The 24,805-nt window shown below is 34.7% G+C and overlaps 1 protein-coding gene across 9 annotated transcripts in view; it reads right to left on the bottom strand.

The window, feature by feature from the left end:
- Nucleotides 1-24,805, bottom strand: part of CASK (calcium/calmodulin dependent serine protein kinase) — a 184,110-nt gene that overhangs the window by 33,454 nt on the left and 125,851 nt on the right. For all 9 annotated transcript variants that reach the window (XM_010724674.3, XM_010724648.3, XM_010724660.3 and 6 more), the window contains 3 exons: nucleotides 18,263-18,384; nucleotides 5,941-6,018; nucleotides 4,543-4,623 (listed from right to left, as the gene is read on the bottom strand). In XM_010724674.3, the coding sequence (XP_010722976.1) occupies nucleotides 4,543-4,623; nucleotides 5,941-6,018; nucleotides 18,263-18,384 (281 nt within the window). The remainder of the gene's footprint in view (nucleotides 1-4,542; nucleotides 4,624-5,940; nucleotides 6,019-18,262; nucleotides 18,385-24,805) is intronic.

The following is a 24,805-nucleotide window of genomic DNA, read 5'->3' as shown; positions in this document are numbered from 1 at the left end:
TCTAAGTTAATCAGACTGAAAATCCATATACACATACCGAACCTTCAAAATCTGCATGAGTAAACATAATTTCCTACTGTAGATGCCTCAGTGAGAATGAGGTTATTCCCTTTTCCCTTATCTTTCCAATTCCTGCAAGGTATCAGAATTAAGTACCTTTATTTATGTGCACAGACACAGAATTAGGAAGCTACCTATTTAAGCAAATTATTCCATAATAATTACTTTAGAAAAACAAAAAGGTATTCAGTTTCCATGGTACTTCATTATAATAAGGACAGTCTATGAAAAATTACTGAATGAAACAATGAAATACTGTTTTTTTTTGGTTTATTAGCCACTATATAACCATTTCCATACTCTCCCCTTCTGTTAGAGCACAGACCCAGCACAGCTACACTGGATGAAAATAACAATATAAAAGAACAAAATGGCCAAATACGATCTCATTAGTTTTACTCTCTTTCCCAATACAAAGAATGGTACAACACGTAATTGACTACATGTTATTAGATTTATTTGATACAACTGATTGTGTAAGCATACTAACTTAGGGCAAAGACAAGAACCCTGCACGGCAGTTAAAAGCATAACATATTAATATAAGATGAAGTTGAACAAAGCATAATAACCTTTTGGAAAACAGTATTCTACAGCACCAAGCTTTTTATGATATGTCATTTTACTTTTCTCCAGGGTATCCTTAAGACCCCTGGAACATCTCCATTTCACACTTACATTTAACTCTTAATGAGGAGTACGTTATAGCTAAATTGCTTCTATCCAAAAAATAAACACAATTTGTATGTGAACATGTTTGTACTATGTCTGTATTAACTCATCAAGGACCAAACAGAGAAAGATCCCAGCTCTGTACCAGAAGGGCTGGGCTTCTCAGAGAAGGACTGATAAATAAAGCCTCACAATATACTGTAGAGATATTAGCCACTACTGCAGATAGGTTGAATAGTATTGTAGCTAACATCTTGCCAACTGTCATTTAAATGCTCTTGCAAAACTAATCAGTCTTGCAAGACTTTAATTCTTTTTGGCAGGGAAATCTGACTCTGCAACAACTTCATCTTCAATTACAATGTTTAAGCAAAACAAACTGAAATAGTGATTAAAAAAACATCCCCATGAGATGTATTTCTTAAGTGGAACCCAAGGCATAAATGGAATTTTCATGGCCTCTTTTATACTCTTAATGCGCTCCCAAAAATAGTGCTTCAAATGCGCATCCTGTCATAAAAGATAACTTCACTAACAGTTTAAGTTAACTTTCCTCAAATCAAACTGTAGTTGGGAATTCAGCATTGTAATTGTGGAACAGAATTTCCTTAACTAGTAATGCTCTGCCCACATTCTTGCCTGTTTTTCCAGTGTTTTAAGACCATCTACCTAAATAATATTTCACTTAAATATTCAACTGTACAAGCATTTGAATTATTAATTTATTTAGTCTACCACTAAGTTGAAACTTGTAACAATTCCTCAAGAACTCTTACTGCTTCCATCTGTACTAGTTTAATAACATTTTCTGTTAAGAGGTCTGGACTATAAATCTAAGTCAAACCACTTTAGCAAAATCAATTCAGAATTTGATTTAACTTACAAGTAAACATTCCTAAATAGGAGCCAAATTCTATTATCTGGAAGCTGTTCACAGTAGCCCCAAATAAGATGAGAAAACTACTTGTACAACTTCATGCACTTGCCTGTACTTCTATTCTTTAATACTGCATTTCTTAGTAATTCGTGACCTTACATTTGCCTCATTTACCTTGCTTTATATTTTTAGCAGTGATATATCTTTAACATGAAACTAAAATATGGTAATTTGAACTTTTTTAAGGTTCAGAATTATACTAGATGACTTCTGAATGTTCCAACAAAAATTTAAACAAATTCACAATCACCAGATATTTAAATATGGCAACCTTAAATTATGCATAAGGCACATAAGAATAAAATAAAACTGAAAAGCCAAAAAAATCTATGAACTCGAGGCCGCACCTTGAGTACTGTGTCCAGTTTTGGGCCCCTCGCTGGAAGAAAGACATTGAGGTCCTGGAGTGGGTTCAAAGAAGGGCAACAAAGCTGGTGAGGGGTCTGGAGCACAGGCCTTATGGGGAGAGGCTGAGGGAGCTGGGATTGTTCAGTCTGGAGAACAGGAGGCTCAGGGGAGACCTTACTGCTCTCTACAGCTACCTGAAGGGAGGTTGTAGTGAGCTGGGGGTCAGCCCCTTCTCTCGTGCAACTGGTGATAGGTCTAGAGGGAATGGCTTCAAGCTGCACCAGGGGAGATTTACGCTGGACGTTAGGAAATACTGCTTTTCTGAAAGAGTGGTCAGGTTCTGGAATGGGCTGCCCAGGGAGGTGGTGGAGTCACCGACCCTGGAGGTGTTCAAGGACATGGTCTAGTGAGTACTGTTGGTGATAGGTGGATGGTTGGAGTGGATGATCTTGAAGGTCTTTACCAACCTCGATGACTCTCTGATTCTGTGAACATGAACATCTCCATCCCAATAAGAGTATGAAAAATCCACACTTTACTGGCTATTTACATAGAGTTATAAGGCTCTACAAATAACCTAAACTATAAACACATTTAAGTTACAAGTAAAAGGGATTGCTTATATCTCGTTATCTTATAATTATGTACACATTAGATAACAATAATTGTAAAATACTGTTACTATGTTAACACACACGTTCCTACTTGTCTTGTTGCTCTTGTTTCTGTGCATCAGAGCTCAATAATTCACTAACCAGAGTACTGCTCTTTACAATGCTTGGCAAACACACTGACAAATAAACTGACAATACTGTTATATATACACAATACACAGTTATTTCCTTTCATCAGTCATGTTCCATTTACAGAAGCTAAGTACCAGACAGTATAGTTTGTGGTAGTTTTAAAATTTTTATTTGTCTGTCAATATGGCCGAGCACCGTTCTACCTTGTTGTATTTTCAGTTTCAAGCAGGTATTCCTATTAAACATTGATGCAGATTTGCTATAGACTTTAGGATAGGTATCATCTTGAGGCAGCAACATATCAGCATGTTGCAGAGACCAACACATTCCACCTTGCCCTGTGCCCTGCGTGCCCATCAGCTGCTATATTATACTGTCTAGTTTCTGATGTACATCTCCTCAGGTTTAATTTTACCTGCAAGGAGTCTAGCTTGCTTGCTCTGAGCCCTTTTCATGACACAAGCAAAGTACTGTAAGGGAATAATGAGGAGATTCATTTAAAAAAAATACTCCTGAGCTAAGCTAAAATAATAAAATCAATGCACCCAAAGCTACTCTGGCCATCAAAAGAAGGTACTGGGACATGCAGCTCTCCAGTTTTCATCTTCTACCTGAATATGAGGTTGGTTTCAGGTCATTCTTTCTTGGAAATTAGGTATATCCTTCAGACTTAGAGTACTTCAGCTTTCAGGTGAGCAAATTCCAACAAGCTTCCTGTATATAATCCTTGTGTTAGGGAAAGTCACAGTTCATTGTTTTAAACGGACAACAGTGTACTGTAGGTTGAAGAAAACACTGAGTTCGGAGTTCATGAATTTTATCCACAGAATAAACAAAAGAAATTCTTTAACTGCTTTCAAAATACTGACCTTCAGTAACTTGCTATAAAGCAAGGACATTCCCTGAACTTAGGCCAATGGCTGCACACAAGTCAGGCAGACACAACAGGAGCTGATATGTAATGTCAATTTACTAGACTGTACAAGCTATTCGTTTACTGTAAAATAATGTTAAATGAACTTTGACTTTGCAATGACTTAACCTATCATGTTAGAACATATCTTTATCCCAGCAAGAATTTGGGAAAAAGAAAATGGAGAATCCCTGCTCTGCCTATGGATATCCAAAAAGATTCACTCCTGCCTCAACATACCTCCCAGATCCCCCCAAATAGACTATGCTACTTCATCAGAAGTAGGACTACTCCATACTGCAGACCTTAGGCCTTTTCACCGACCTGTAAGTGTTTAGCAGCTTAACTAGTAAAATAATTTTACACTAGACAAATAACTGCCTGATGCTGTGTAGAAGAAAAAAAAAAATCCCTCCTGTATTGTCATTATAAAAAGATAGTGAAAATATCTAAAACCATTAATATGTAACTAATATTATCAGCACGGCTTTGAGATTCTTTTGTTGCTTACTCTCCTTAAAACAGAAGCATTGAGAGCAAAATATTTCAATCAGCCTGCTCTGATGAGAACTTGCTTTCTGAAAAAGCATTCCTAAAATCTGCTGATTATCTTTGTGACAGTTATAAATAATAGTCTCAATACGTTGTGGTCCCACAATAGTGGAGACCAACAGTAGTACTAGTAGCTAGTAGTAGTAGCTATTTTGCTAGGTCAGCAGATTAGAATCATTTATTAATAGGTATACTGCATTGTATACAGTTTTGTCACCTGCAAATTTTAGGGAGAACTTACTTAGTGAACTAAAGTTTTTAAATAAAAAAATATTTTCTAAAAAACGTAAAGGCAAGGAGTAGCATTTGCTTACCATGAAATGAGGTTGTGTTAAAATACGCTTTAGCTCCTTTGCATCATTGTTTTCTGGGTAACATGAAATTTCTTCCAATACCTGCAAAATACATACAAAAGACACTCATAGTAACTGACCCTCATGCTGGTCAGTTCTCTGAAAAATTATTAAAAATATTTTTGACAGATAAGGGCATTTGAGACTGCCACCACAAAGGAACAAAACACCTAATTTCAATTTCCTTATTTTCTGAGACGTTAAAGAAATGTGATAGAAACAGCTGCTCTTTTTTTTTTCTTTTCAACTGATAGTATAACAGCTAACCATGGAGACAGAAGTAAAGCGCTAAACTACAGGTCACATACATCACCTACCACCAATTGTTACTTTCACATATGATCTCAGCTTATTAAAACAATTGCCTTAAAAGCAGAATTAAACATAGGGATAAAAATGTTCTTTCCACAAGTTAAATGTCTAAAGACAAGAAGTGTATGCTATCCCAGCTTCAAGCTCATGTTTTTTATACAATCTGGGCCATACTTCAGTTTATCACAGGGTGAAGAATGAGGGAGTTAATAAGTTATAACTCCTTTGCCTGCAAATCCATACTGTCACCTTGATGTTCAACATGTAACTGCTGAACAACAAAAGCAGAGCTTTCTGCCTATGGGAGCAGCTCCCAGGATTAACCGCTGGGAAATATTCTACAGAACTTTGTGGTTTTCATCACTGTGACTTCAGTTATTTCACCATTTTAAAGTCTTTCTGTCCATTCCATTTTAGTAACACTGTAAACATTTTTTTCTATGGCATTACCCCACACAGCTACACTTGTTTCTACTGACAATACAACTATTTCTTTTTTTTACTTGTTGCCAAAATATTATTTGCCAGGTGTAAGAAAATCTGTAGTTTATGTATCTTTTGTAATAAAGGGCCAATTTTATTGCACCTCTAGGTTTGCACTTCATGGAATTAATCATGCTACTCTTCTTTTTTCCCAATATGAAGAAGCTGATGCCTAGTAATATATCTAATTCTTGTGTAGAAGTCATATCAGACTTTTCCTGAAAAGATTTATACTGAACATAAAAGATACTGCATTTACCTAATGAGTATTCCACTTCAATACTGCATATATATATTGTATCTTTAATATAAAGTATCTTTAATACTTTAATACTTTTACTGCAGCAAAAGTTAAATGATGAAACTGAATAATACATGTATATAATCCTTATAGATTCAATGGAATACTACAAGTTTATGCAACACATTATGTAACTTACGCAAGCAGTGGTAGAATTCCAGAATAATTCAGATTATGAGGCAGAATACATATCTTAATAAAGACCATTCCATGTTAAATACAATAAAACTTTCTGGGTAAAATATATATATTCAAACTATTACCTCTTTGGCTCTCTGTACAGCATCACTTGGAGGATTCCTGATCTGTGGCGAAGATTTTGTGTTTATTTTGTCATAAAGCTGTAAGAACAAGAAAACAGACTATTGAAATCATATCCTACTTTATATAAAATAATGATGACATAATAATATCCGGTTTATGTTACCGTGATAAAGATGATAGCTGAGCGGCAAGTTCCACAGCTGTTCTGTATATAAAATGCAACAGCTTAGGGTTTTGACTTTTCATTTTTAAACATTTCCTGATTTGAACAGTGCCATACACCCAGAGTTTGTACGATGACATGGGAAAGTTCAGGAGGTTAAGGGATTCTCCAAACCTCCCATGCTTTTGGAGCAGATTTACAAAAACTATGTACTCTTCAACCAAGAGATCTATGAATCCTGAATAAATACACCATGCATTCCACTATAAAATCAAATTAAACTACATATTCTACTTCTCTCAATAAATCAAGCATCAGACACTGTAAACAGTATCTTAAATAAAGCTCAAAGTATGGGAAAATACTCTTGAAGACAGAAAGTTACAAAAACCTATGTTTCTGAAAGAGAGAAAAAGCAACTGTTCCAAGAAAAATATTCTCAAAATAGTACTATTCTTCAAATAGAAACTTTTGGTTTACAATTGCTACAAAATAAAAATGGTTACACCTTTAATCATTTTTGGTTAACCAATTTACAATTGTTTTTGTTAGATGAGATATAAGATACATCTATTTTCAGGATATTAGAGACATTTCTTTCACAGTAAGGGTGGTGATATTCTGGGACAGGTTGCCTAGGAAAGCTGGGAAATCTTTCATTCTTAGAAATAATCAAAATTCAACTACTAAAAACTTGATTAATGTGACTGTACAGATCTACTCAGAATTCTACAGATATCTTCAGAGGACAGTACTCAAATATGGAAAATAGTTTGTGGAAACACTCATAACACAGAGTTGGTAAGAACTCCAGCATTTACAGTGCTCAACAAGGAGTTCTTGAGTGCTCAATGTTAAGATGATCAAAAAGTGCAGCTTTTCTCTCAGACCTTAGAGCCCCATTGGCTGGCAGATGACAGACCTTCAATGTCCAAAATTGTCAAGCTACAGAAATGCCTTCATGTGCCTTTGTCACATAAAACACCATTAAGTTTTAGAACTCAGATAAATTGCAATGCATACAAAAGCAACTAACATTATCCTCTTCCCTGTGGTCCAACGCAAATGTTGAACATATATAAATAAATACAGAAACAGTGAATGATGTCACTTCCTCCAAAAAACATTGCTCAGAGGACAGTTATACCTCTGTCTTGTGGAAAGAAGAGTGAAGTCAGGATAAATCAGTTTCTTTCACATAAACAGCTTCACCTTCTACTGCCAAAACACTGCTATACTCTGTAATCTTGACCACTGCTGAATTTCTTAAAAGGAAAACTGCCTGTTATCTGATAGCTTAAGAGAAAATTCAGTTGTAAGAACAATTATTTGTATTCAGCTTTTCCTAAATAAGAAAATAAAAGCCACCAAAACTCCATCAATCCCAAATTACTAGGTTTCATATTTATACACCTGTTAAGAAAACGCATCAACCTTCAGCTATGTACTGACTGAAGAGCAGGATGAGTTGCTGAAAATGCATGACATGCAACACGATTATTCAATGAACTTTTCTAACTAGGTACTTTTCTTTAATGTATGACTTTTCTAAGTCACACACGCGTCTTAAGAGAAATGAAATTACAGAAAAGTTAGCATGAAAATACATAGATATGTCAATATTCCATGAACAATTCATCCTGACCAGGTTCATATCTTTATGCATTTCTTGTATATACTTACAAGAATTTAAAATAGGATGCTCAAGATCGTACAAAAAGAAAAAAATTAACATTAACTCTTAAGTTGCAGTAAAAATGAGGACATACAATAAAGATATGTATCTTTTAAAACACCAGAAGTCCAAAAATGGCAAAAGAATGTTTTACCCTGCTTCACAACTAACCTATGATAGAAAGGAATTTATTTTGTTGCTTCTAATAGTTTTACTGTCACTTGCTGGTACAAACTCTGTTGTAGACTGTATGTTGTGAAAAAGGAGGATGAAAGGCTGAGAAATAAATCATTTAGTGTCAGCCAAAGGGGAGGAGGTTTCACATCTTTAGACAATTAATCTTTTCTCTATGGTCAAAGGAAAGTGACAAGCCTTGCCAGAGGGCAGTTAAAACATTAATTAATTATATAGAGAAGACTGCATTAAAAGTTGGTTTTCAGCTCTGATTATCTTACTGTCGACACTCCATTTCTTCCAATTCTTCTGATACCAAAAATAACAGAAAATACAATGAAAAATTCCAAGAAAAAACCTGAAATTAGCACTTAATCTGCTCTAATAAATTAAACAAGGAAAAAGAGGCAAAGTTAACGCAAGTTGTACCCTTCCTCTTTACTATTTTAATATTGGTGAGCATGCAGTACTCTTTTATAGAACATATTGTATGGTATGAAATAGAAATCAAAGAAAATAATTGTAAAACGCCACAGCAAATGTAACCTTAAGAATTCCCAAGATTTTGAATAGTTGGCATCTCAGTCTCACTCCTCAGTCTGAGTTTTCAGCACTTGCTACCCAGAAAACTATCAAAATTAAGAGCCTGCTCTAAAGTTTAACAAGCACAACTAACACAAATCTTGATATGAAAACATAAACTGACATTATAATTAACAGAATAAAACTGCTTCTTAAGAAGACAAGCTTTACTTTTAATTTTGTATTCTACAAAACAAATGCTATGCATATCCACAACCAGTCAAGAAGTACTGTCACTGTTAGTTTACCAGCTTTCTTCTTAGGAGTCAAGACATTTGTCTTCTGTCTGTAAAGCAGGAATCTGTTTCTTCTGATATGAAAAAGCAGGCAGAGCAGAAGCCTAATCCGCAATCAGGAAGGGAAGACAAAACAACAAATTCTTCTCTTCTGACTACTTTTTCAGATGTGCAGAGATTTCTTTTTAACCCTTTCTTGTAACAGAAGTCAGAATACTGTCCAAACACAATCCCCATTTAATGTTGCGCTCAGAAATGAGGGCCTGGAAATTTAATCCCATTGTAAATTTTAATTTTAAATGCAATCAATGTTTGACCATATAGAAAAATCAGTAAATATTTTATCTATCCAGAATTGGAAGTTTCTTTGATGTAAAGCAGAAACTTTTCTTAAAACACGACCTATTGAACTGCCGGAATATTAAAAAAACCCACAATCTTTCAAGAGAAATACACATTTTGTGAAGAGTTGGTTATAATTCAGACAGACAGACAGTGGGCTGCCAACCTTAAATATAAAACCCTGAACAGAAACACCTAAAAACAATTATTAGAACACATGTCCTTACGTATTTGACTTTTCACTTCTGAATGATAAAGCCATATGTCACCTGGTGACATTACAGGAATGCTTTTCATCACATCTAGGTTTTTGTATCATCTAAGAATTGTCCATTTGAGGTGCTGCCCCTTGAACAGCAACATTTATTAACAAGCAGCCCTGCTGTCATCTGCTATCTTTCACAAATGCCTGTAGTAGCTAATTTATCCCAGAGGTTTAACGGGCCACAAGATGAAAGAAGTCGGTGACCTACTGAATGAAGTAATGTTCACTTTGAATTGTATCTCTGTGATACATTTATTTACACACTTATTGCAGGATAGGAGTACAATCAACCTTCACATTCAAGAACCTTACAGTGAAATGCAGTGCTACAAAACAGTGACCAAAACTACTTGAACAGACTTACAGTTCCCATGACTGCAGCTTGCAATTTCAGGCACTCATTCTTCCACTAACCCTGACAGTGCTTATACTATTTGGAAATACTCAATTTCTCCCTACATATTCATGCAACAAATAATCTTTTATGCAACAATTCTTATAGTAGCAAAGAGAATACTGAATTTCACTTAATTTTTCATTGTTTATATGATAAAACTAAAATACACATTATGAAACTTTTCTTTTTTTGAAGAACTTTTAACTGCAAAATGTTGGCCAACTTCCACTTGTTTTGAAATTTACTGTTACCACATATTCATAATCTGTTACTTTTAGACAGCTACAGTTGCTGCTATCTAGGCAAAAAAACAAAAAACAAAAAAACAAAAAAGCAAATTTTCTTATATAAATTTTCTTATATTTCCTTATTCAATAGGTAAGAGAAAACAGTGGCATGCAAACTCAATCAACCCTATGCAATTTTGATTTCTATTCTAGGCTGCTTCTCTTTTTTTGGGGACCACTCCACATTTGCGCATTATTTTTCTGAATCAAGATCTTAACTTTTGAAGGGAAGAGAGAGATGTTCAATAATATCTGACTTGCATGTCCTATTTCTGTGAAAGTGGATATACATTCAGCATATATTAGTTATATGAAAAGAAAAAAGCTCTAGCAGAACTTACTTCTCTTGAACAGAAACCACCGTGTTTTCTTTCTTTTTGCATGTATTATTATGCAATTTCAGAGGTAAAAGATTTAGGAACAGACTTTTTATTATTTTTTTTCCCCCCCACAGCCATCTTTAAATGTGTTCTTGTTGATTTGCTTAACATTACTGTGTTTTTCTCCTTTTTTAAGTAGTGTCATAGAAGTACTGATAGTAATCAATTATCTTACTCCTCAAAATCACGCACTATTTCCTTGCGTTTAATTTCAAGTGCCTCTAAAATCTAAAGTGCCTCCTTTTCTCCACTGACTACCTAAGCTATCATCATGCATAATGAATCTAGACTCCAATACCTAACAGCATTAGATTTCTGTGCTTTATCGTGATGATTAATCCACTGACAAAGTAAAGTAGGACTCCAGTCTAGTAATTTGTCTCAGACCTCAAGAAAATTTACATTAATGATCATCACAAAAACTCCATTGACTGTGGAAGCAGCAGCTCTCAAGAAATGACAGCAGTTTCTAAAAGCTATGCCAGACATTACATGGATAGATTGCAACCAATTGGATAGGTTGCAAAATCTGACATTATATTATGTAGGTAAGTATATGTTTTCTTGAATTGGAAAATGTGTTAGCAAAGCCAGGGATTGAATTATCTTAAATAAACACGTGTAACACTTTTAAACCATACTGGCAAAAAACCCCAACCAAATGAACAATTAAATAAACAAAAACCTACAATCACCTTTAGATTTAACTACACCAAAGAGTGAAAAAAATTAACTGAAGGTGAGGCGAAGATTCTGCTTTCACTTAGTACCAACAGAACGAGCACAGCAATGTGAAAATCAACACAATGAAATTCTGTAGTCCCAATAAAAAGAAAACACCAAACACTTAATTCTGGGATGTACCCATGGCAGTGGTGTGAAAGACATGGGTGGTTATTATGTAGTTTAAAAAAGTATCAAATGATACCCTCCTACATTGTTATTTTTTTGAGCATTGCTCTTCCAAGTGGATATAAAACAATGCAAAAGATCTGAATAGAGAGCAATAAAGCCATGAAAATTTAGAAAACATGATTATGAGAATATAATCAATGAACTAAGTCTTATCTAACAGCACTGAAGGAGGAGTGCAAAACAATCAAAACACGCTGCCAGTTTTCCAATCAAGGAAATGTCAATGATCAGTTCTTCAATTTCACTGATAATAAAATAAGAAAAAAAATTCTTAATGTGTACCAGGGATGCAAGAAAAAAATTATGTTTAGAAAGTCAATGAAGCATTGGAATGCGCTACTGTAAGGAAGGAAGGAATATCCTTTACTGAATTTTTTAACAACATGATAGCAAAGCACTAGTGGAAACTCCTTCCAATTTTATTTTCATGTGTTCACCTGTTGTCCCTATTTTCCTAAAAGAAACCCCAAAACACTGGGGAAAAAAAGAGAAAAAAAAATCCTGTAACTGTAAATCGCTTCCTGTTTTTATTTTTATTTTATTTTATTTTTATTTTATTTTTATTTTTTTGAGAGCATAATTTCACATTGTACTTGAACATATTTGCAACTTCATGGTCACAATATTTCAGTAACATAGACATTTAATTTTTTTTGCTGCATCAGGTATTTAAATTGATGCTCATTTCAAGAACAAAGAAGACGAAACACATCTTAAAGATGATACCAAGCAGCTAATAAAAATAAACACTAAGGAAAACCAATCCCTCATCACAGAAAGGGCTATTAGAAGACACTTTGATATTCTCATCTTTATCCTCATCTTACCCCCATATTCCAAAATGGGCTAGAGATCTATAGCATAGAGATACATATAAGCCTAAATGGGTGAGTGTATTCTGCAGTGGGAGGTCTCACTGTTGAGGTACAGCCATTTTTGTTTCTCCTTACCCATGTAAGTCTTTTGTCATGACACAATGAGAATAAAAATATAATGCAGTGAGCTCATTTGTGCAGAGAACAGTCAACGTGTACCAGCCAACTACTTGAATGATTGGAGCGGGATGCAAGGAGGCCTGACAGACTTCAAAGGCAGAAGCATATTTTACTGGGATGTTACTGCATTGCTCTTGGGTATCTTAGACTTATTGCAGATGAAGTGCAGACTGAAATATAAGTCTGAAGAAATTGGAGGTGCTACCAAACATTTGCAGATCATATCCTAGATGCTGTAGCATTTATTTATTTTTGACAGTTGTCAAAGCCCCAAGCTATCAGAGAAGTAAGATTGTCTGGAAATACTAAGTTTTACAGGAAAACAGAAAGGTAGCCCTTATGCTTAAAAAAAAAAATTGAAACTAATCTGAACTATACCCAACAAAAAAAGAATTGAAGAGAATGTGCAAAGTCAAATATGACAGTGATCCTCCATATCTTAAAACAATATCAGTGATGTTAACTAAATATTCCACAAGCATTAGGAATGCCCTTCAGTATTCTTTGACAGATGTGGGCCTAACACCATAAAAATACACTGTAATCACAGGATTTTTTAGATTCTATATACTAAAAAAGATTTGCAAGTGAATGCTTTTGGAATAAGACAACGCTGGTTGCACACGCACACATGTGTGCAGACACAATGACATGCTCAACACTGGGAACATGACATTAGGTCAAGAGGAATGGGCTAAAAAGTGCTATCTGCATTCTACATGTGCATTTTTTAAGCTGTATTTCTCTTGGTGATTCACCATATCAGTACTATGCCTATAAATATTCAAAGGTGACAGAACTTTAGTTAGAAAGAAGACAGGTCAAGTGCAACACAACAACTGCTGCAGTGCCATGCTATCCAACCCAGAATTTTGCAATAGTAAAGTTATACACATTTCTAAAAAAAATAACATAATCCAGATAAATGGTAGTTTTAGCTCTTATTTGCATTAGTCTTGTGTTTAAGAAGAGACCTCATCACACATCAGTATTGTATATATTAACAAAGATAGAGCAGAACTAGTTTCTGCTCTAGAGACTACCTATAAGAAGAGCAAGAAAACAACGAGATGATGTTGACTAGAAGAATGATCTACATACCCTGGGAACACAAAGTAAAATTCAAATATATGAAGGAAGCTGAAGATGGAAGATATTTTAGAGAACAAAACAATGCAGAAGACATTCTAGAATTGTCTCTGCTTCTAGTTCTCTTTCAAATATGGCAATTTTTTTGGACAATTTACCTTTTAGAGAAAAAATATACTCTGCTGGCGATGAGGATTCAGTCCACTTGCTGAGAGAATTCTTCCAACAGTTCTCCCTAAGGCTTGGTTGCTGCTCCTGCTATTCTACTTGGGAAATGAGTTTCCATTGCAGTGTGAGAGACAGCCCCTCCCACTCCCTGGGGCTGAGCATGCTGCCTCTGCTGGACTGGGATAAAAGCCAGATCTGGTTCCCCAAATAGCAAGGTGTTCTCTTGCCAAAAGTTTCTTTCTTTCTTTCTTTAATCAAATATTTTCCATTTGCTCTTGTCTAACAAACATATCAATTACAATATAATTAAAAATAGGAAATCAAGGTGATTAAAGAATGAGAAAGGTTTATTTTCCATAAGCATAGAAGGAGTTTGGCAAGTTATCTAGAAAAAATATACTTTCTGCTTTACATTTGGGACAGAAATGTGTTCATACTTCACTAAAACATGTTCCACTTGTTAGTTTTAGCACAATCAGTATTCAAGAGAGTAAGTACAAATCATGTTCCAAATACTTTGAACCACACTGTATGCTTCACGTAGAAAGCCATACTTAAATGAAAACACAGAAAAATGAGCCAATAAACGAAAATATTTAAGCTTTCTAGACTCAGTCTGAAAATAAAAATGCCTTTTGCTTTGCTTTTATAAAGTGCATAACAATTTTCAAATTAACACACTTTGCTCAGAAAATAGCAAAGGGGGGACAAATACAAGAAGAATTTCAAACATTTTCAAATAGAGAACTGGAGTGTCAATCATGGTGAGGCACTTTCATACACTTTAATAAGAGACATTCAAACATCCTGCCAACATCCAACATTATGAGGGTAAACAGAACAAAACAAAATAAACACAGTTGGAAATTTTAGCCAACTATGTAAGAAGCTAAACTGAGAACCCAACAGCATTCTTCTTAGCAGAAGCGAAAGTATGTTTCCTTAAAAGTCTGGACATCGGGGCTGAATCTGTTCAGATGACTGAGTTCAAAACAAATACTAAGGGAATTCTGAAATGTGCATGTATGCATGTTCCTTTGATACATTACCATTAGAAGCAAAGGATAACAGACACAAAAAAAGAAATTCTCTTGAAAAATCAGTATGCCTTAAATATATCCACCGTGAATAAAAATGCATCTCTAAGGGGAAGAAGTGGCTACACATAAATGTATGTTTCATATAACAACTCCAAAAATCAGCAGTATCATTACGTTTAAGTAAAGCTGTATGTGTGTAACACATTACACCAGCAGAAGGTAAAATAAAATTTCTTCAAAGCTCATCATGCTTTCATCACAGACACATTTACAGAAATAACACTTACCTTAAATATTCCATCTATGAAAATAATGCAACTTCTTAAATTAACAGCCAAAATGTACCAGCCTAGAGCACTATCTGACTGAGGACAGAGAGACACAGACAAAGCTAGCAGCACAGAGGCCCCAGTCACACAAAAGCTGATATTGTTCTCCCACTGAGCAAAAATCTCACTTGTAAATCGAACGACATCTGCATTCAGAATCACCCACAGAAACTGTCCCTGGAGAGGTGACCAAACTACTTGACTCAACAAGAGAAAGATAGCAGCCTCTAGTTTTGCTTTTTAGCAAACCTGGTTTCTTTTCATATATTAGTAGACAGAAAACATCGTTTGTGAAGACCTTCCCCACTGGGGAAGACTGGCCCTGAAGCCCAGTATACTTTTCAAAACAAATGATCATTAATAATTTTTTTTTTTTTGTCATGACACAAAAATAGTCAAACACAAAAGCCTCCAAAATCAGTAATCTCCTCACATTCATTTCTAATTTCTTGACCAGAACTGCTGACAAAAGACAGCAGAGCACCCTCGGATTTTATAAGTGACAGTCAATTAGAAAAACTTAAATAATTTTGTAAGTTTTAAAAAATCTGTCTATGGTAATAAAAGGCTGTTACACTACTCCAATTTAATTTCTTTTCTTCATGAAGTTATTTATATACGTCACTTCATTATGTCCTTTATGACCTAAATTGGATACCAAAATAAAAAATAAATAGATTTATATGGTCCTAAAACCAGAAATTTCTGAGTTCTAAACAAGAATGTCATACAGCATTCACCACAGTTATGATCATCAGATTTCTAAAAGGAGTGTGAAAAAATACCTGTCCAATCCAAAGCTATTCTTTTACTTTATAAGAAGTAACAAGTATTAAACTATTTATATAGATATATATATGCTAATAAATACACTTATATCTAGGTCTCTTTTTTTTTACTCTCCCCGTGAACATAATTAAGATTTTAATAATGAACTGTTTAACTTTTGTACAGTAAAAAAATAATCAAAAACAAACAAACCCAAAAACATTCTACTCAGAACTGTGTAAAAATCATGCAATGGAAATGTTTAATAAGATCACATGAGGATATGCTGTTATATTGGAGGACTGGGCCTAGAATGAACATGTATTACTTTGTAAGCAAATGCCACCTTTTCCTCCTTTGTTTTGAACTGCTTTGGCACCCAAGTTGAAAGAGTCTTATGTCATTTTAATCACTTTAATCAAAGTAGATAAAAATTAATCAATTAAAAACAATTAGTGGGATGATAAGAATCCTCTTTTCTATGGCTTTCAGTCCTGCTCTCTACAGCTTTCAGAAATGCACCTAAGTTAATAAATTAATGACATCATTTACTTGTGGATTATTACCTGGAAAAAACAAACAATCAAGCTTATGCTCTTAATACAAAGATTATTATCATTATTATTATTTTTCTCAGAAAAAAAAGAGTAAGTTCAGCAACGAAAGAACGTATTTCAGCTGAAGGAGTGATCTATCATCATGCCCCTAATCTAAAAATAAGAATAACTCTTGAGAAAGAGTAGGAACATGAGAACAAATCTAACTGTGGTAAAAGGCCAAGAAAGAGAAACAGCAGTTTTAATGCAAAATGACAGCCACAACTTCATGACAGTATACAAAATTCCTTCATAGTGGAATATACTGCTTCACAGGTGACTTGTTCTGGTGGCCTCGTTAACCTCAAATATTTTGAAAGGAATAAACTGTTTCTGTCCTTATAGAGGAGAATTTCTTTTTTATATCTAATAGAAATCAATCCTATTTTAGTTTAAAACCATTACTCTTTGTTCCAGTTGGTACACTCCACAACAAAGTTCCTTCCTGAATGAGTGATAAAAGTATTTAGGTTCTTACTGAAGTTATTCCCTGAAATTATTCTCCTTCTACCCAGATTTTAGCTTTTTCTCCTTAATATTAACTAATCAACCTTCTATACTGCAACATGAAATATAAAAAAAGTAACAATTTAAGCTTCAGGAACACAAGCTAAACAAACTCATGCTGGGATAAAAACTTTCACATTTTAATGCAAATTGTAAGACAAACTGTTGGAGACACAATTCAGGGAAGTCATGAGCTCCTAATCAATTATTACTGCATGTTTCATATATTTTTAACCAATTTTTTAATATAAACTGCATAAACAGTTATCTAGAGCAAAGATTAGACTGTGTATTCTTGTGCTACAGCAATGCTGTCATTACTTAAGAACTTGTTATCTGCAGTTCCTTAAGTCTTACAGGAGCAGCTGTGTTTTGAAAAAGCTTTATCAGAAGTCTTATATTCTCCTACAAATTAGTTCATGCAGGTTGGGTACTCTTTCAGATGGAAGCATGTGCTGATTTTTATCCTGTAAATTTTAAGGATGCTTTGAGTACAGATGGTCCAGCAATCACCAACAACTAAGCAATTCGTAACAAGTATACAAATCCCCTTCTACATTCAAAGTGTTTGGACACCAAAAGAAATAAGGCACCATTTATATTTGGATCATGTCCCTGCAAAATTTTTATTGGAACCAAAGCATTCAACAGTTTTTCAGAAACCCTTTTCGGTTTCTACTATCATAATCATCTACCTGCCTATTATAATAGCTGGAATGACTCTTATATTTGTGTCTCTCATGGTGTAAAAAGCAAATTCGTGATATTCACTGGGGCTTCTAAGCTGTAAAATTTAAGACAAAGTAACAAAACAGTCATTAACTATATCATTATATGAACATTTTGCATTGACTGAGGAATGCGTTTTGAATGGATCCTCCAATTACACCAACCTACCATTCTTCAACTTTCACAACTGTTAGTAGAGAATATTTACTTCCAAATGATTAAAATAGAAAGTGCTGTCCACCCAGCAGTAGGTGCAGACCAATGAACTGCAATCAACCAATTTAGAAAGAAAACCCTCCAAGTACACAGAATTGTTGACATTGGGTCCTAAGAGTAAAATTTTTTTGCTCTACAGATTTGCTAATTTTGTGCTGCAGTACTTGCTTATGTACACATAGCCTAGGCCTCTATGGATTTGTTTACTTCATCTGAGTGTTTTCTCAGTGTAATTTGTGGGTTGCTTTAGAAAATGTTTAGCTTTGTCTGAAAACAAGTCCTTCAACATAAGTCAAAATTTTATGTTTTCACAAATTCACATGTTTTCAGCGGCAGTATGATGTGTTCACTTCTTAGGTCTACTTGGTTAAAAACATGAAATATAAATTGGATTTCTGCATGTGACAGCAAACAAAATATTGTCCAATGAACAACAGATACAGAAACTGCTTATCCAAGAAAACTTACATCTAGTAGCGTGTGAAGATGTTGATCCTGGAAAACACTGTGAAGAAAATCTAAGTCTTTTTCACTGCAATCTGTGAGTGCATGAATTTCCTCCAGGCTATCCAACACCTGTGAGACTGCTCCTATGGGGAAATAAACAGGAGGGGAAAAAAAAATCAATAGAGCAAAGACTCACAGTAAACTGAAGTTCTGAAAGGGAAACTCACATAATCTGACAGTCAGAGTTTTATAGGAAAACACACCAAATAAACTTCAGTATAACAACAGTACCCACTCATAGTGCAATTATTCTTAAGAATTAGTTTAACTGAAGAGAGGTTAAAACCATCTTTTATTAAGCTTTGTTTGGTTCTATTTAGGGTTGCTTCCAACAATGTCTTATGAAGCCACCTGGATTTTCTGTGCAACTGCCTGCCCAATCATTCTTACTCCAGCCTTTCCTTTCTTCAGTTTTTTGACTATTGGCCCAACTCAAATACGTATTCCAAACTGGTTAGAAATTTGAAAGAAAAAACACAATAACAGTGCTTTCACAAATTTGTTTTAAAATCAGCATCTGTATAAAGGAAGGAAGAGAAAGACCTGACTGTTGTGTCCTCTGGAGTAGAAAAAAAAAAGGCTGTAACGTTAGCTCAGTTTTTCGTTGTTTGTTCTATTTGCCTCAGTACCTTAGCCCCTGATAAAACAATTGGTATATTTTGAGACCAGTGGATTGTTTTGAGTCATAGGAAGATTTTAATGGGTAAGGGTAAAAGGAGAAATGAAGTATACAGGGACATAACAAAGAACCAAGAAGCAGTATGGAAGGTGAAAATCCATGAGGAAAGTTGAACTTGTTGGAAAGGATTAAGAAGCACAACATAAATCCACAGAAAAACAGTCCATATCAATTATTTGTGGAATACCTTGTTTTAAATATCAGGTATCAATTGTGGCTGCCACTTGTGTGCACTATTAGAATGCTAATCCTGGCTTGTCTAAACGCCTAGAGTTCGTGTCTTCAGATTTTCCACAGTAGTATAAGCAACAGGAAAAATGGTAATCTTATTTAGTGCTAGCCTGCAAAAATGCCAGTGTCTGACAGTAAACTGCTGAATGCATTGTAAAAAAATAAATTCTTAATTCTGGATACACTCTGTATTTCAGTAATTTCTTATTAATGCGTTTATTCTGTTTACTTACTTATTTGCCAGTCTCTTGTTGCCAAGAGAGTCGGATAATAAATGAAATTCTAAAAAACAAATGCTGTAGTTCTTGAAATTCCACCTTCTACTATATGTACAATTCTTTCCAGCCCTCTTTATCTTAGGCCCTTTTGTAATCTATTTCATTTTCAGAATTTAGTAGAGCAAAAAAACAACTCTCTCCCAAACACAAAGAGTCAAGTTAAAATCAGTTATTTCTCTGAAAAATGAAAAAACCTGGAATGAAGTTAATGAAAAACACAAACACAACCATGCAAGCTTTGTGATCTGAGTTCTCAGAAGGATGAGCAAATTACAAATCTTGAAAAATTGATGTCCCATTTACTAAAAAAAATCAACCTAAGATTCTCCTCTCAGTTGCTGAACAGCAAACTTACAAACTACAGTATTCCACTCATTTACAAGTCACGGGCCATGAGCAATAAGACTTAGTTCTCTGTCATGAAATGTGTCTGACTACTTATTTGCAGCAGATTATCAATGCAAGTTATGTCCCTCTATAAAAAGTGGTGGCTTCATGGCAAGGAATAAGGCATTGTAGCTGATGCACACTGGATCTGGTGTGCTAAAGAGGAGAAAAATCCTTGACAGTGAAAAATCATGTTCAGATGAAAGGAATCTTCCATATTCCTCTGTCTGTACCACACCTTATGCACTGGGAGACACAGCAGGAAACCTGAAGGAATACAAGGATCTGGTGCTGGTAAGAGCAAAGAGATATTCACAACTAAGCCTCAATGATATGGAAGAAACTTATTACCTGAGGACAAAATGGGATTGTGCTTAGTTCTTTTTAACATTTGCAGTATATCCATTAAAGGTTGATGGACTTAGGAGATTTGTACACCTCAAGGAAAGTACTTGAGTTTCTAGGACCTGGTTAGCAGAAAACAATTTATAACCATTTCTTTTTATTTCTATTCTTCCCAAGGTCAGATTTTCTAGTAAACTATTTTCGAGCAAAATTTTGCTTTCCAGGCTCAAAGCCCTTTCCATCTATTTGGAGTGTCTATGTTTAAGGAAAACATAGAGAAGATACAATTCAAACGCTCAGATATTTCAGAGTCTCATAATACTTCTTGAAAGTGCTCGTAATCACAAGAAGTGCAGTCAAAACCAGAACAATGAGAAGAATGCTAGAAGCTGTCTTTTTCACTTGCAAATGATTGAATATTCTGGACCATCATATTGTTTATATGACAGTATTATTTAACCTAGAATGTGATATTATGGAATCACATTCCACAAATGTGGCCTTTCGGGAAGAAATAAAAGTTACTTTTTAATATTGCATCTGAAAAGCCTTTTGAATATCTGGAAATTCCAGAACACTAAACATTGAGCTCTTGTATTTTCCTGCCCACTGATTGCACTGACTAGATGGCTGTAATAGAAAGTTTCCAAGAATAACCTTAACAAATTTGATGTCAGGTTCTGATAGTAACTTTGCTAATCTCTCAAAATCACAGTTTCAGAGTTTTTTGTTGTTGTTGTTTGTTTCCTACAATCTTGTGGTGTATCTACTGTATCTACCACTGTATCTTTCAACACTGTCACACATTTACAAATCACAGTATGCATCTGCCTGAGATAATGGCATAGCAGTAATGGACTGACAGTGTATTATTGTTTAAAATAGTGACAGAATATTTCTACAGGCATTTTTCTGAACATCTAGCTCTGTTATAAACACTTAGTTAAAGGCCTAACAATTCAGAAGAACTTTAAATTCAGATAAAAGATACTAAATAAAATAAAACTCATCATTTTTTGTGGAACATTCATCCCGAAAAAGATTCAGATACTACTATATTTAAGTTACTTTCTAGCACTTGGGAAAAAACAATCAATAAAGTGTAAATGCACTCAAAAAAAAAACCCCAACCTGTAAATGCAATGTAATATTCATGATTATAGCTTATTTCCTCCAGAATTAGCATTTCATCTCTTTTCATATTGAAAATGCAGCCATTTTAGCATCAGCATAGACAATGAAAGACTTAAGTGAGTTGTTACACATTTACAAAATCTAAAGCTTAGATTTGAAATGATCTATACCATTTACAGACTCTACATGTCAAAAATTATAAAAAATTATAAATATTAGGAAACTGAGAAAAAAAAAGAAATTAATCAACTTGACTTTCTTTTAAAGACTCTGTAAAGTTGGCTATAAAGTGCTGATTACTGCCACTGTACTTGCCTAAGCTAATTAGGTGAAAAGAGCCTCACCCTGCACAAGTTACTATAAAGATATAGACACAAATGATTGGGCAGAAAAGCTTGTAAAGACAGTGACAAAAGTAGAAGACTCTTCTCTTACTGATGTAGAGTACCTGCACCAAATGTGTTTCTGTGAGAAGACTGTGTTGTGAAATCTACTGTAACTGGAGATGTGTTCTCAGTGTGCACAAAAGATGGTATCTTGGGTCATGCATACAACTTCACTTTTTCTGTACTCCCATAAGACTACGTAAGAAAGTACAGCTGAGTCTATTCACAGTTCCCTCTGTGTTGACACCTCCAAAAGACTGACAACTATGGGGTTCTCACATAAAAGACAAACAAAGAAACAAAACAGCCAGAATGTTTAAAGTAGTCTTCTGCAGTCATTAGTAGTACACTAAACTTTTTTTAGTTAACAGAATTACTTCCTAAGCATAATACTAAATTGCCTAAAAGAAGACAGGAGTTTAGATTAAGTACTTTTCTGCACACTGAGGCAGTTCTAATATTTGTCAGAACTATTTGCTTTATAAGACGATAACTTGGATCATTTTTTTCGTCCAGTACACACTGGTCACAATCATCACAGGTACTTCTCTAATTTATGGAGGTAATCAATCAGATACAGATCTGTCTTAAACTGAATTCTGCCTGCAGAGTATTTGTAGTTCTCGGGCAAAGCTGGTCATCACTGAGGCTAGATCATCATGGTTCATCAAGTTACAAGTAGAAGAAGCTTTGGTAAAATAGAATGCTGTTACCGCATCCTTGGATCTATTCTAGCCTGGAACAGGTGATTTTGCTAGAGGAACTATCTTTAGAGATGGAAAGCAGTTCCTTAATCCTTCCCTTGAACATTAAAAAAATTAAAAAAAACCCCCTCAAAAATACTAATCTAAGAAACAGTCTCTATATTCTGCAATAGAAATATGTCTCCACCACAAAACACCCCCAGAAAGTTTGTTCTTCTGAGGCCCAGAATACATGGTGGGTAGAAATGACTTCCTGTCTCATGCAACAGACAGCACAGTGGATTACAAGCTTCTTTTTATGTGACCCTGATTCCGTGACTAAAAGATTGTTTAGGTAAAAAGACTTAGATCTTGCTGAAAAAGAGAAATCTAATTTTTATTTAATACTGATGATTGGATGTTTATTTAAATCTTGCTTAGTCATAAACCCTCCTGTGAGCAATGTAAACTTGTGAGAGGAAGCCTGACCTTCTCTAAATACAGAACTATACAATTGTGACCTTTTTCCAAGCCTCCTGCAACTAGTCTTCCAGAAAATGACTCTGCAGAAGATGTTGTAATATCCACTATAATAATAGTACATTTTTATTAGTCACACTGACAAGATTCAATCCCCTTGGATCTGTAGAACTGTATAGTACTATTTTAAGTTCCCCACATCACCTACTCATTTTAATTCAGTTCATTCTCTTTCTCTTAATTTGGAACAGCTTTTCAATTACTTTATATGTTACACATTGGTAAATGTGCTTTGGAGATTTTACAGAGGCTTTTAAATGACTAATCGAAGATCATCTGTTATTTGTAGTTTCCCTATATATCATGATTCTGTCCTAATGCCATTTACTCTACAGTCAACATGAGCGACTTTCTTCTACTTCATCTCTTGGCTGCCTTCTTGTGTGCAGCCAATGGAAATGACATTAAAGAACAATCCTGGCTCTCTAAGCACACACATTTTAGAAGGCACTTTGTTTATGAAGAAATCTGAGGCTAGCACATACAGTAAAGACAACAAAAATGTCTTTTTTTCCTAGAAATTCTTAGGTTTCAGGAAGACTGAATGAAGACACAAGATACTATCTCATAAAAAAACCAAGAATATAATCTTTGTATTGTGTATTATTATCAAGTGCAGATATTTAAAAAAAAAAAACCAACTATCTTGTAAATATGAGATTCTGACAGAGCTCATCTGATGAAGTGACATCATGCTTATGAACTCTGCAATGTGAGATTCAAGTTTCATGTGTTAAAAAAATTAACAAGTCATTAAAAGATTCTTTTCTCACATTATGATGAACATTAAGACTCCAGTGAGACACACTTATACTACCTATTTAGTGATGACAGTACAAATCTGTGCCTCCATTAGCTTTGTTCTGTTGGCATCTGATTAGAATAAATTAAAAGTGCAAGGCATAAATGTTTAACGTAGTAGGTATCAAGAAGAACACCAAAATGTTGCAGAAATGATGGTGTGCCTCTCGGCTGAGATTTTCAAATCATGCTCAGACACACATGGAAGGTTGTCTATTTCAGCAATGCATGAATGTTTAGGCTCAACAGCAGCATACTTATAAAATTCTATACTTATGCTATACATAAAAACCCACATTTCTCTCAGTAGCATCGGACAGAAGTTAGAGTGTACAAGAAAGAACCCCTCTGTTTCCTCTTGGTCCGATAAAGCAAATGCTAAACATATCCTGTTTTCGTTAAAGGCAAGAAAAGAATATTTTACAAATGACAGGACCTATCCACTACAGATGTAACTCTTTAGATTAATGGAAAGCCAACTGAAGATCAGATGCTCTTCATTACTTTATACCACGTCTGCATGAATCACCGGAGCTCAGATGACTCTAACTTCACATAGTTAAGTTGCTGCTCTTTGCTGCTCACTCATTCCAGAACAACCATCTCTGTAAGGACGGAAGACAGCTGAAGCATGCAGATACATGCCTACTGTAGTTTAAAGTAAGGTAGGAGATGGGTGTTTCACATATATGGCCAACAGTTAAATGAAATCTAAAGGCAGACAAGGCCTCCTCTGATTTCAGCTATCTAGTGTTCAGTGACTTGTTGCTTCTTGTGCTGAAACCAAAGAGCCAAGTTTAGGTACTCTTTACATTTACAAATACACTCCTACATGCACACAATTCTATGAAAGTTACTGGGAAGCTTTTATGAGAGTAATGATATATGTATGTATACACATATATGTTTTATATATACATAAAATCAGAAAAAGTAAAGGGAGAGAACTAGAAAGAGGCTGTATGGAAACTATAATGAAACCACAGAAAAAAAAGCAGTTGGTGTGATGGAAAAATATGGTTAAGAAAGCGGGATAATTA

This window comes from Meleagris gallopavo, chromosome 1, assembly GCF_000146605.3.
Source record: "Meleagris gallopavo isolate NT-WF06-2002-E0010 breed Aviagen turkey brand Nicholas breeding stock chromosome 1, Turkey_5.1, whole genome shotgun sequence".
Classification (NCBI taxonomy): Eukaryota; Metazoa; Chordata; class Aves; order Galliformes; family Phasianidae; genus Meleagris; species Meleagris gallopavo.
Note: the sequence above shows the minus strand (reverse complement) of the source record. Positions and strands in the feature narration are given on the sequence as shown.